The sequence below is a fragment of the Kogia breviceps genome, chromosome 18, assembly GCF_026419965.1.
Source record: "Kogia breviceps isolate mKogBre1 chromosome 18, mKogBre1 haplotype 1, whole genome shotgun sequence".
Lineage (NCBI taxonomy): Eukaryota > Metazoa > Chordata > Mammalia > Artiodactyla > Physeteridae > Kogia > Kogia breviceps.
In genome coordinates this window covers 13,898,930-13,912,646 of record NC_081327.1, presented here as the reverse complement: position 1 = coordinate 13,912,646, position 13,717 = coordinate 13,898,930, and the positions used below count along the sequence as shown (strand labels likewise).

Sequence of the window (13,717 nt, the reverse complement as noted above, 5' to 3'; positions counted from 1 at the left end):
TTAGTTGCAGGCGCACAGGATCTTTGTTAAGGCATGTGGGACGCAGGCTCTTTGTTGCAGTACTTGGGCTTCTCTCTAGTTGTGGTGCGCAGGCTCCAGGGTATGTGGGCTCTGTAGTTAGTTACACATGGGCTCTCTAGTTGAGGCGCGTGAGCTCAGTAGTTGTCGTGCACAGGCTTAGTTGCCCCGTGGCACGTGGGATCTTAGTTTCCTGACCAGGGATCAAACCTGCATCCCCTGCATTGGAAGGTGGATTGTTTACCACTGGACTACCAGCAAAGTCCCTCTATGATTACTGGAGCCTTTAAATGTACCTCTGCTAACCTTTGGAGTATTCCCTTCTTATTAGTCTTCTTTTCCAGTTTTTAAAAAATTCTTGGTTATTTCTTCATATGGATTTTTCAATTAACATGTCTAATTCTAGGAAAAAATAAATTCATTGGTATTTTTAATTTGGATTGTGTTAATTTTATTCTACCTCTCTGTTTGCATAAAATGCATCTGTTGGATCTTACAGCAAGATTGCTTTTCTAAGGAGCATTATAAGAAAGAAATCAATCATTTTACTGGCGTATTATTCTGATAAAAGACTAACTTTCTAGTTCTAGAAGAGAATAAATTATTTTCTTCTTCCGCTTGTTGAGTAGAATTTTCCACAGGGATTCAGAATCACAGAGTATCAGTTAAAACTCCAAGCCACCTTATGGCCACCCCTCTTATGCTTTGGGGATCTCTCAGGAAGGAACCACTTGGTGCTGATTTCTCTGAAAGCTGCTTTCTCCAAAGCAGGAGCAGCACTTTGTCCAGGAGGTCTCAAAATTTTGCAGCTCAGGTGGAGTCATATGGTTGCCCTGCTGAGACATCCTCCAAACTTTCCATGTTTTGGGGTCTGCTTGTGTTACCCTAATAAATAGGGACTGCGTAGTCTCGTGGAGGTTGACCTGGATTTAGGGCGTCAGCTACTCCAGTTTATCAGTGGTAGCTATATATTTGTGTAGGAAACCCCAAACAAAAATGTTTCGCTAATCCTTTTTAAACATATACTTAAGGGCTTCCCTGATGGCTCAGTGGTTTAGAATTCACCTGCCAATGCAGGGGACACAGGTTTGAGCCCTGGTCCAGGAAGATCCCACATGCCACGGAGCAACTAAGCCCGTGTGCCACAACTACTGAGCCTGCACTCTAGAGCCTGCGAGCCACAACTACTAAACCCACATGCCACAACTGCTGAAGCCAACATGCCTAGAGCCCATGGTCTGCAACAAGAGAAGCCACCGCAATGAGGAGCCCGTGCAGCACAACCAAGAGTAGCCCCCACTTGCCGCAACTAGAGAAATCCCGCTCACAGCAACAAAGACCCAACGCAGGCAAAAATAAATAAATTAATTAAAAATTAAAAAAATAATAATAAAACATATACTTAAAAGCCATTTACATAAATGGATTTAAAGTGTAGTGTTAATCCTGTATGTGAATCAGTGTAGTATTATTGCATTGCATTAGGCCACTTATATCTCTGACCTACAGGCTTTTTCCATTCTAGGTGATAATCTGGTGACTAAAGAAAGCCATTACAAATTAATTTTTGGAACAGAGTTTGGGCAAAAAGAAAAATGACTTTTAGAGTTCATAATTAAATATTTCAGAAAAAGAAAAAAGAAAAAAGAATATAGGTGAGTTAGAGGGACAAGACACTTTACATTCATTTTTTTTGAAATAGACTTCATTCATAGACAGTCTCCATTCACAGGAAAATTGAATGGGAGGTACAGAAATTTTCCACATACTCCCTGAGGATTACATTACTTTTATAAGTTAAGGGGAATCTACATCTTTTTTGTGTTTACATTTTTATACTTTAAAAAGTTCAGTTTATTGATGAATATATAATTGACATACGTTAAAATTCACTCTTTTTAGTATCCAGTTTTAGCAATTTTTTTTTTTTTTTTTTTTTTTTTTGTGGTACGCAGGCCTCTCACTGTTGTGGCCTATTCCATAGTGGAGCACAGGCTCCGGACGCCCAGGCTCAGCGGCTATGGCTCACGGGCCCAGCTGCTCTGCGGCATGTGGGATCTTCCTGGACCGGGGCACGAACCCGTGCCCCCTAGCATTGGCAGGCGGATTCTCAACCACTGAGCCTCCAGGAAAGCCCTAGGCATTTTAATAAATGTATATAGTTATGTAACTACCACCACAATCAATTTTTAGAACAGTTCCTAAGTCTCCTCATGTTCCCAGTGTTTCTTTACTAAGTTAAATCTAGCTTTGGGGCTAAGAAATACATTTTTTATCATGTTAAGGAAGTAACTGTATATTCCTATTATTTTGAGTGCTTTTTTATAAATAATGAGTGCTGAGTTAATGTCAGATGGCTTTCCAGTGTCTTTAGAAATAAGTGTATAATTTTAATCCTTAGAATAATTAATATTATAGGGATTTCCTTGGTAGTCCAGTGGTTAAGACTCCGCACTTCCAATACAGGGGACATGGGTTCAATCCCTGGTCAGGTAACTAAGATTCCACATGCTGTGTGGCCAAAAAAATAAAACAAAAATAAATTTTAAAAAAGAATAATTAATATTATAAATTTTTTAGTAGATTTACTAATGTTGAACTGCCCTTCCATTCTCAGGGTAAGCCACAGTTAGTTATGATATATTTTAGTGTGCTATGAGTTTTGGCATGAATTTTTATAAGTGATATTGGCATATAGCTTTCCTTTACTAGGTTTAGATTTCATTTTTAAACTCACTTAAAAATAATTTGGGGGCTTCCCTGGTGGTGCAGTGGTTGAGAGTCCGCCTGCCGATGCAGGAGACACGGGTTCGTGCCCTGGTCCGGGAGGATCCCACATGCCGCGGAGCAACTGGGCCCGTGAGCCATGGCCGCAGAGCCTGTGCGTCCGGAGCCTGTGCTCCGCAACGGGAGAGGCCACAGCAGTGAGAGGCCCGCATACCGCAAAAAAAAAAAAAAAAAAAAAAAAAAAAAAAAAAAAAAAAAAAAATAATTTGGGGGGCTTCCCTGGTGGCGCAGTAGTTAAGAATCCTCCTGCCGATGCAGGGGACACAGGTTTGATCCCTAGTCCAGGAAGATCCCACATGCCACGGAGCAACTAAGCCCATGTGCCACAACTACTAAGCCTGTGCTCTAGAGCCTGAGAGCCACAACTACTGAAGGCTGAGTGCCTAGAGCCCATGCTCTGCAGCAAGAGCAATCAGAAGCCTGCACACTGCAACAGAGTAGCCCCTGCTCGCTGCAACTAGAGAAAGCCCATGTGCAACAACGAAGACCCAACGCAGCCAAAAATAAAATACATAAAATTTTTTTTAAACTTGGAATTCTTTTTTTTAACATGCTGGGCTACTTTAAATATTGGGCTACATGCTTTCTAAAGTTTTGATAATCTTCAAGATAGTGTTTGGAGAAGGTCTTTGACTACTTTCTCTGTATTTTCTTAGAAAATTACCCTTTATTGCCATAGTAGTTCCTTACGATTTTCAAAATATTGTTTTATTAATAATTTTTTAGTGTCAAGAAGTGTAAAGAGTCTGAAATTTTACCCTACTTGCAAGCTAACAAGTAGCCTACAGCAGTGTCATGGATGCTGGCAGAAGACACAAGACTCCTAAGCCCAAGGCAAAGGATTTTATTACTCAAATCACAACAAGCAGCATGAACATCAGTATATTTGCCTTGTTCCTTTTTGCCCACAAGTTCCATAGGGGTTATACGGATGGTCCAGGTAGATACCTGAACATTCAGTGAGCTGCCTATGGGAGAGGACCCAGAGTTTAGAGAACCCAGATCTTTCATAATGGGCAATATGCATGCATGACCTTTGCTTCGAGGGAGATACTACCTTTATTATATTGAACAGTTAGCAAACCTGTATGTTGATTTAGAGAGAGAGAGTATCTCCACCTTCCAAGGGTATTTGTTATACAAACATTCTCAAAATGATAGTCCAGAACAAAGGTAGTCATTGCTTCTGCTTGCAAGATGTGCTCTGATACCTAGTTGCTATTTTTTATTTTGTTTGAATGTTTTCCTTTTTTTCTTAAAAAAATTTTTTTAAATTTATTGTTTTTGGCTGTGTTGGGTCTTTGTAGCTGTGCATGGGCTTTCTCTAGTTGTGGCGAGCAGGGGCTACTCTTCGTTGCGGTGCATGGGCTTCTCATTGCAGTGGCTTCTCTTGTTGCAGAGCACAGGCTCTAGGTGCACAGGCTCAGTAGTTGTGGCTCACGGGCTCCAGAGCGCAGGCTCAGTAGTTGCGGTGCACGGGCTTAGTCGCTCCATGGCGTGCGGGATCTTCCCAGACCAGGGATTGAACCTGTGTCCCCTGCATTGGCAGGCAGATTCTTAACCACTGTGCCACCAGGGAAGTCCCTCCTGTTTTTTTCTTATTATCTTAGCAAATGGTTAATATATTTCATTTAATTTTTTTCAAACAACCTGGGTTTTTCACTTGCATATTAATTTCATTATTTTTTGTTATCTAATTAATGAAATTCTGCATTTATTTTAATTTATTTTCTCCTGGCTTCCTCAGTATATTTTGTTGTTCTTTTCTTAATTTTTGAGTGGGATACTCATATATTTTTTTCTTTCATTTCTATTGGTCTAAGTATTTAAATGTATTGATTAATTTTCTTCTAAGATCTGTAGCTGTATTTCATAGATTCTTGATAATGTGTTTTCAATATTCTAGAAATTCTTCAATTTTTAAAATTTAGTAAATAGTTTTAAAATTTTGAAGTGAAGATGTCTCTTGGTTTTATGATTTTATTTCTCATTTTGTTTCACAGTGATCAGGCTATGATTTGAGTCATTTCAACAGTTTTATACATTTATACAGTAGTCACAGAAAAATACTTTCCTATCTCTCCTGTCCCATCTCTTTTCTTACTTCATTCGCATTTAGATATTCTTCACTCAAGTTCCCCATCTGGGTCACTATCTTCAAGCCCACATCTAACATAGCCTTTATTTGTACTCTCTTATACTCAGGTGATACCAAATCCCATTCCATAGTTGATAGCCATTCTGCTGTACTCAATATTTACACATGCCTTTTTGCTCAGGATTTCATAAGCCTGTCAATATTAGCATGATTGAAAAATATTTGAGATCATTCTCTGGGAAGTACAAAAGTTGCTGTGGCTATGTAGGATTGGAGAGGAGCACCTAGGGAAGATATGGAGGAGCAAGTGTTTGAGTTAATGTAGCACTGATGTAGTAATCGTATGAACTCTGGTGGAGATAAGCAAGTCACTGTAGTACAGTATAAAAGATTAGAGGCAGGACCTCCCTGGTGGTGCAGTGGTTAAGAATCCACCTGCCAGTGCAGGGCATACCGGTTTGAGCCCTGGTCTGGGAAGATCCCACATGCTGTGGAGCAGCTAGACCCGTGCAGCACAACTACTGAGCCTGCACTCTAGAGCCCACGAGCCACAACTACTGAGCCCACGTGCCACAACTACTGATGCCTGCATGCCACAACTCCTGAAGCCCATGTGACACAACTACTGAAGCCCGTGCACCTAGAGCCCGTGCTCTGCAACAAGAGAAGCCACCTCAATGAGAATCTCGCACACTGCAATGAAGAGTAGCCCCTGCTCACTGCAACTAGAGAAAGCCCGCGCACAGCAATGAAGACCCAACACAGCCAGAAATAAATTTTAAAAAAAAGATTAGACAGATGTGTATATTTGTTAGTGATTACATAATTGTGGGAATTAAATGAGTAACATCTATTGTGAATTTGGGGTTGCTTATTCAATAGTAAGTGAACTTAGAATAGTTTCTGCCACTGGGAAAACTTAGGGGTAAGAGACTAACAGAATAACAAGTGAGAAAATTAATATGTTATTCCAAAATTGAGAAGAGTGTTATAGAGATGAGCAACATGTTGCTGGGATAGAGCATATAGTGCCTAGACTTAAATAGGATCAGCGGGAATATCTTTTCTGAAGAAGTGATTTTTGATTTAAGATCTGAGGATGAAGAGAAGTCAACTACGCAAAGTCAGAGGATTTCTCAAAGAAGGAGCAACCTGTCAAGAGCCCTATTGGCAACAGTTCCATTAAACATTAAACAGTGCATTTTGTGAGCTGAAAAGAGGCCTTTATGGCATGAACAGAGAGAGTAAATGGGAGAGGAGTTGATAAGCAGAAGCCTTATTATTCATGCTCAGGTATTTCTATTTTATTCTAATTGTAAAGAGAATTCATTGAAAACATTTAAGTAGAGAGACTCATACATTGATCAGCAACAGGGTAATTTATTGTCAGATATAAAAAAGAACAAAACAAAAACACGTGCAGGAACTAGTCCTGTAGATCTTGTTTCAGTCAAACATATCTCTGTATAGTTTTAACAGACCTTTAGGTGATTCTTACACACACTTAAATCAGGCCTCCATTGATTTGCTTTGTTTCCCTAATCACCAACCTCACCTCCATTACTGAACTTTCTTTATTCTGTTTCCTTTGCCTTGTTTTGAAATGTATGAGAATATAGTCTGTTCCATAATACAGTTAATAATCCATAATACAAATTAACTTAGTAATGATATGATGTAGGGAATGATATCAGTATAATGTGGAACTTAGTTGTTTCACAGGTAATTTTCCTAGTTGAATAGTGCCAGAATGGTAGAAATAGATTTATAACATTCAGCAGGAAAGGCAAAAGCCTTTAATTTGATACTTTATTGTTAAGAGCCCTTACACCTCTACATTAAGAAAATTAATAATAAATGCCTACATTCAGGGCTCCCTCCCCAGACATGGATACCATCAACCTTGCATGTCTCCTAGCTGATGACGGGTTTCACTTCATCCTATTCCCATCTTAATGGTAGCCTCACTGGCTCAGGGCTTTGTTTTCATGTACAATGTCTCAGTACCTGAAATCCAGTGTTTTCAATTTTTTGTGTGCATTTTAATAACTATGATGCAGCCTTCAGCTGTGTTGAGCTGCCTTTCAGGTTATCTCTTGAGATATCAATTATTAATATTTGTTAGTGCTCTTCCAATAAAGTTGTATAGATTTGAGTGTTCTTCTCCAGCCCTATTTTCCCCATAAACTCTAATTTTGGGTGTTTTACAGATGATAGGTTTTTTTAGGTACACATATGTGTTATTGTAGCAGGAATGTTACTGTAGCAGGAATATCTTCTAGAGATGTCTAATCCATTCACTGGTAATGATGCTGAAAATTCAGTCTTTGTGCACCAGTGCCGAATTGAATCTCGGAGACGGAGGTTTGGGTGAAGTAGAAAAGAATAGCTTTATTGCTTTGCCAGGCAAAGGGGGACACAGCAGGCTAGTGCCTCAAAAAATGTGTGTCCCAACCCAGGAGGATTTGCTGAGTTTTACAGCAGTGGTTCAAGGGTGGGGTTGCTGATAAGGATCAGGGTGTGTGAAGGGCCTGTATTCTTTTAATCTGGCCTCAGGTGGTCTCCTGATGAGCTTCTCGAGGTTATCAAACCGTAACTTTCTCTCTGGAACATCTTCCGTTTGGTGGGGGTTTTAGTTCTGCAGAAGAACTCAAAGATACTGTTATGTGTATCCCTTGAGGTGGAACCAGGACACCCCAAGGCTGTACTGTTGTTTCTTGACTGCTCCTTCCTTGTTTTTGCATCCCCTCCCTTCCCTGATTAACAACTGTTCGAATCTGCCCTTTGGAACTCAGGGAAGGTCATGGAGGCTGGAGTCTGTTCCCTGCAAACAATAAAATGGGGGACACAGAAAGGCTTCTGTGCCCAGGAGCCCCACAGGACCCACAGGGTCCTGCTCAGTATCAGTAATAGGCATTATTTTAGGTGCTTTTTATTTCTGTATAGTTTTCTTTCTTCTGGAACCGGAAAACAGCATGTGTTTGCTTTGTTGTTTCCTTTCAGATTTGGAGTCCAGATACAGGACCAATACTTTATCTCCAGAAAAGGACATTTATGAAATATATTCATTCCAGTGGGAGATAATGGAAAGAATTAAAACCTATGGCCTTCAGGACTCCATTTTTAGAAATGATTGGGAATGCAAAAGCAAGATGGAGGGGCAAAAGGAACCACAAGAGGAATATTTTGGGCAAGTGAAAATTGCTTCTGAAAAAATGACCACTTACAAAAGGCATAATCTTCTTGCTGATTATCAGAGAATTCATAATGGAGAAAAGTTATATGAATGTAAGGAATGTAGGAAGACCTTTATTCGTCGCTCAACACTTAGTCAACACCTGAGAATTCATACTGGTGAAAAACCTTACAAATGTAAAGAATGTGGGCAGGCCTTTAGACAGCGTGCACACCTTATTAGACATCACAAACTTCATACTGGTGAGAAACCCTATGAATGTAAGGAATGTGGGAAGGCCTTTACAGTCCTCCAAGAACTTACTCAACATCAGAGACTTCATACTGGTGAAAAGCCCTATGAATGTAAGGAATGTGGAAAGGCCTTTAGAGTACATCAGCAGCTTGCTCGACATCAGAGAATTCACACTGGTGAGAAGCCCTATGAATGTAAGGCATGCGGGAAGACTTTTAGGCAGTGTACACACCTTACTCGACATCAGAGACTTCATACTTCTGAGAAGCTCTATGAATGTAAGGAATGTGGGAAGGCCTTCGTATGTGGTCCAGACCTTAGAATACATCAGAAAATTCATTTTGGGGAGAAACCCTATGAATGTAAGGAATGTGGAAAGGCTTTTAGGATATGCCAACAGCTTACTGTCCATCAGAGTATTCATACTGGTGAGAAACCCTATGAATGTAAAGAGTGTGGGAAGACTTTTAGATTAAGGCAACAACTTGTTCGCCATCAGAGAATTCATACTCGTGAGAAGCCCTATGAATGTATGGAATGTTGGAAGACCTTTAGTAGTTACTCACAACTTATTTCCCATCAGAGCATTCATATTGGTGAGAGACCTTATGAATGTGAAGAATGTGGGAAGGCCTTTAGACTACTCTCACAACTTACTCAACATCAGAGTATTCATACTGGAGAGAAACCTTATGAATGTAAGGAATGTAGAAAGCCTTTTAGATTGCTCTCACAACTTACTCAACATCAGAGTATTCATACTGGAGAGAAACCTTATGAATGTAAGGAATGTGGTAAAGCTTTTAGACTTTATTCTTTTCTTACTCAACACCAGAGAATTCATACTGGTGAGAAACCCTACAAATGTAAGGAATGTAAGAAGGCCTTTAGACAACATTCACACCTTACTCAGCATCAGAAAATTCATAATGGAATTTAATACAAGAAGGCTTTCAAATGTACATTATGTTACAGAACATCAGAAAATTCATTTTTGAGAAAATTTGTTTCGTGCTCATAACTAAGCATTAAAAAGTATATTTCAGAAAAAAATGTTGCTTTAAAACCTTCCACCACCATTCAGACATTGTTTATCTTCAGCAAATTTATATGAGGAAATAATATAATGAATGCAGGAAAATCTTTAGCCTTATCTATCATTATCACCATTTCACCCCTTTATTACCAGTGTGTTATTAGATAAGGTACTTAAATTTCTGTGCCTCATTTTGCTCACTTGTAAATGGTGATAGTAGTACCTATGTATATTAGTTATTTATTGCTGTGTAATAAATTACCACAAATTTAGTAGCTTAAAATAATATACATTATCTCAGATTCTGTGGGTCAGGAGTCTAGGCATAACTTAGTTGGGTCCTCTGCTTCAGGGCCTCTCACAAGGCTAAAATCAAGATTTCAACCATGGCTGAGTCTCATCGGAAGGCTCAACTGGGGAAGGGATGTGCTTCCAACCTCATGTGGTTGTTGACCAAATTAATTCACTGAGGGCTGTTGCGCTGAGGTCCTCAGTTTCTAGCTGGCTATTGGCTAAAGGCTGACTTCATTTTCTTGCTACATGGGCCTCTTCAAGGTGGCTGCTTACTTCATCAGAGTGTGCAAGCCAAGGAAGCAAGAGGCTGCTAGCATCAAAGAAGCTATCATCTTATGTAATCTAATCATTGAAATGACATTATTTCATCACCTTTGCTATCTTCTTTTGGTTAGAAGAAAGGAACTAGGCCACCCTACACTCAAGGGAACAGGCTTACACAAGAGTATGAATACCAGGAGGAAGGGACCACTGGGGCCAATTCAGAGTCAGCCTGCTACATCATGTAATAGAATTGTTGTGAGGAGTGAGTAGTTAATACTTGGAAAAATAGCAGCCACATAGCATGTTTTCTGTAAATATTACCTATAGTTGTTATTAACATCATTAGTACTAGTGAATTTATATGAAAGGAATATCCTATAGAAGTAATAAATGTAGAAATGCCTCCTGTCACTGCTCAGCACTTAATAAACTTAAGATAATTTATTCTGGATAAAATCTAGGAGGTTATATTGAATGTGAGAAGTTCATCACTTGAGCTGCCTCCAAAATTTCATGCTAAAAAGAAACCTGATGAATTTCATGAATATGAGGTTGTTAAGAGTACAACTATTGGAAGAATCAAAGAGAAATATGAAATTATTTTCCCATAATAAATTCCAAAGAGTAAATGTTTTATAATCCCTCATCTCTGACCACCATTCAGTTAATTAGAAATTATCAAAAAGGTGGCATAAAGGAACTAACCACTTGGAAATTTAATGTGTGTGTGTGTGTGTGTATGATACTCTTATATAAAAGAAAGAAAACATTCCATTACAGTCAGTATACTTTTTGATGCTCAAATTGCCTCATCTTCAGCCAGTGGGAGTTGGGTCTTTTCACATGACCCCAATAGCAGTTTGATAGTTTACTCAATTATGGCTGCTATGGAAAATGCTTGGGTATCAACTCATCATTCTGAAAACCAATAAATAAAGGGAAAAATAAGTATTTTGCTTTTCCCATGTGAGTCAAGTTTCAGAGTCACCCAAAGCTCATCAAATTAAATTTTTTTTTAAGAAATCTCACCAGTAAATACAGAAAAATTGATAGGATTTGAAAAATTTTCTAGTTCCTAATGGAATAATGGGTCCAGAAAATGATCTTCAGTGGATATTAAAACTATTTGGGAAAAAGTTTATAGTGAGAACGTTATATTGGATTTATCAAGTTGACCACCTCTGAGCCCTTTATTCAATTTTAACCTCTATAAAGGTGGGACTGTCAGACAATAGGCACCTCCTGATACAATGCAATTAGGAAGTACATACCACTACCTATGAAGTCTTATTGCCAAAATAATGAACTGAAGGAATCAAACCTTTAAATCAAAAAAATTTTTAAAGCCAAGAATTTGGGGAATAGATGAAAAAGTAAATGGCACCGCAAGGAAGCAGCCAAGCAGATCCAGAATGTGAAAAATTCTACAAAACAAATGACCTGATTTCTTCAACTAATGAGTGGCATGAAAAAAGGGCACTATTAACAGATTTAAAAAGATGAGACATATCAACTAAATTCAATATGTGGGTATTATTTGGACCCAGATTGAACAAAATGTAACACAACATTTTGGAGACTGGGGGAAATGTGGACATGCACTGAGTATGAAATGATTTTTAGAAATATTAGTTTTGTTAGGGATGATAATGTCAATGTGGTTATTAAAAGATAGAACATCCTATGTGTTAGAGATATACATATATATGAAATAAGATACCCAGATTTGCATTAAAATAACTACAGCGAAAGAAAAAGTAGCAAATTGGCAAAGAGCTAGAAAGTAGATTAGCAAAATGTTGATAATTACTGAAGTAGAGTGGCTGTTTATGGAGGGTTCATTGTTCTAACATTTTTACTTTTTTATGTATTTGAAATAATAAAATACTTAAAATCAAAGCTGAAATTTTACACTACTTAAGAAATGATTGTTAATGAGATGCCTGCATATCTCAATTTGTCAGATGTAACCAAAGTTCTATTCAGTGAGAAATGTGTGCCCCTGAATGCATTAAGGAAACTTCGTTTGTGGGCCCAGTCTTCATCTTCTTCACTTACCTGCAGCAATCAGTGCTGGGCCTGTCATGTAGATAAATGTATTAAAGGAATGAATAAGCATTTATGTCAAGAAACAAGAAACAGAACAAAGTAAAACCAACACAAGAGAAGCAAAGTACAATTGAAAGTAGAAATTAAGAGATTAGACACTAGTAGACTTCCAATGTTAATGACTGTATCTTGGCAGGTCTAATCAAGGAAAAGAAAATGAAATATAAACATTCAGCATTAATGATAAAAGTGATTACAGATTATCAATAAATTTTCCTTTTAATTATAAGGTAACACTGTATGTACTATATGTATTCCAATATAGAGGGATTACATTTGCTTCTCTAAGTATGTTATCACAATTGACTGCTCTAGAACCCACAGACGAACAAATAAATGTATGTGTGTACAAATTTCCTGTTTAAGGAAAATATCTGATAGTTGTGTAGGTAAAAACCTTAAGAATAGATAATCCATAAGATTTTACCAATTAATTTTACACAGGTGAAATAATCTGATACAAAGCTAGATGAAGATAAAGAGCAAAATCTAGACCAGCTTAACTTACGAAAATTCTATGCTTCATAATTCTAAATAGTTATATTTAGAATTTCTTACAAAATCAGTCTTCACTAATAGGCCAGTATTTTGCCTTTCCCAAGTACAAAGTATCTCCAGAAGACCAGTGTTTAATCAGCATTCTCCATAAGTTTGTTTCAGGGAATACTAGTCCTTGATGATATTTGAAAAAAGATATCTTGGGAAAAAGTGTAAATGAAACAAAGGATAAAGTATCTACTTCTGGAGGAAATCCAAGCACACATTATCAGCTTGTCAAAAGATGTATTAAAGAAATTTTCATTTTACATAGAGTATCTCAAATTTACTTCATTGTACATACACTTCTCACTCCAAATACCTCTTAACACCTTTAGAATGTGAACCACTTTGGTAGATGCTACCATAACCACAATGAGTGTCTTCAAGGACGTCGTTTCAGACGTGGTGAGTGATTGTGTTGGGAAGGGGTGAGGAAGGGCACTTTTGTTTTGCAGCTCACATTGTACTCTGAAAGCAGCTTTCTGCTTGAACGGAAGGCTAGTGATTTTTTTATAGAATGGAAAAGATTCCAGCCTGGTGCTTGATAATGTATGTATTAAACATGCTTAAATATTCTATTAAACAGTGATTAGAACAAAATCATTTTTCATTGTAATAAAAATGCTATATTGAATACCATTTTGTGCGTTTTCTTTTTTTTCTCTTATTTTTATATTTTGGAATCAAGCCATTTTATTGAGGGGCTTTGGGGGAGGGTCGAAAGGCTTGGACGACAGTGAGATCCGATGTCCTTCTCCCAGCCAGGACCTCCCCAGCCTCACAGTCGCTGAAAGCCGTTTTCTTATTTCTTTGAAGAGTTGAGACTCAAAGGTGCGTATCTAGAAGTGCTGTGTATACTGTGTTTCACATATTGCTAGATTGTTGCTCCATCATTGCAACCAATATTGAATCCCTTCAGTTATTGAATATGAGTGTACTTCCCTGATTGCAAGTGAATTGAGCACATTTTTTCATATGTGTTTATTGGCCAATGATGTTTCCCTTAGTGCTTTTTTTCACGCATTTTCTCTCTGGGTTATCTCACTGATTTTTTTTTAGGATTCTTAAAATAATCCAGGTATTGATAATTCCAGTTATTACACATTTATAAATGTTGGACTTATTTTCTCTCAAGGTGGCT

The 13,717-nt window shown here is 38.0% G+C and overlaps 1 protein-coding gene across 6 annotated transcripts in view; it reads left to right on the top strand.

Moving 5' to 3' along the window:
* The window catches only part of ZFP14 (ZFP14 zinc finger protein), a 36,026-nt gene extending 22,812 nt beyond the window's left edge, over positions 1-13,214 (top strand). For 4 of the 6 annotated variants that reach the window (XM_067019119.1, XM_059045037.2, XM_067019117.1 and 1 more), the window contains one exon: positions 7,907-13,208. In XM_067019119.1, coding sequence (XP_066875220.1) covers positions 7,907-9,273 — 1,367 coding nt within the window. In that variant the 3' untranslated portion in view covers positions 9,274-13,208. Of the gene's footprint in view, positions 1-7,906 lie in introns of all 6 variants that reach the window. The other 2 variants (XM_067019118.1, XM_067019120.1) reach the window with 1 other exon arrangement.
* The last annotated feature ends 503 nt before the right edge of the window (positions 13,215-13,717 follow it).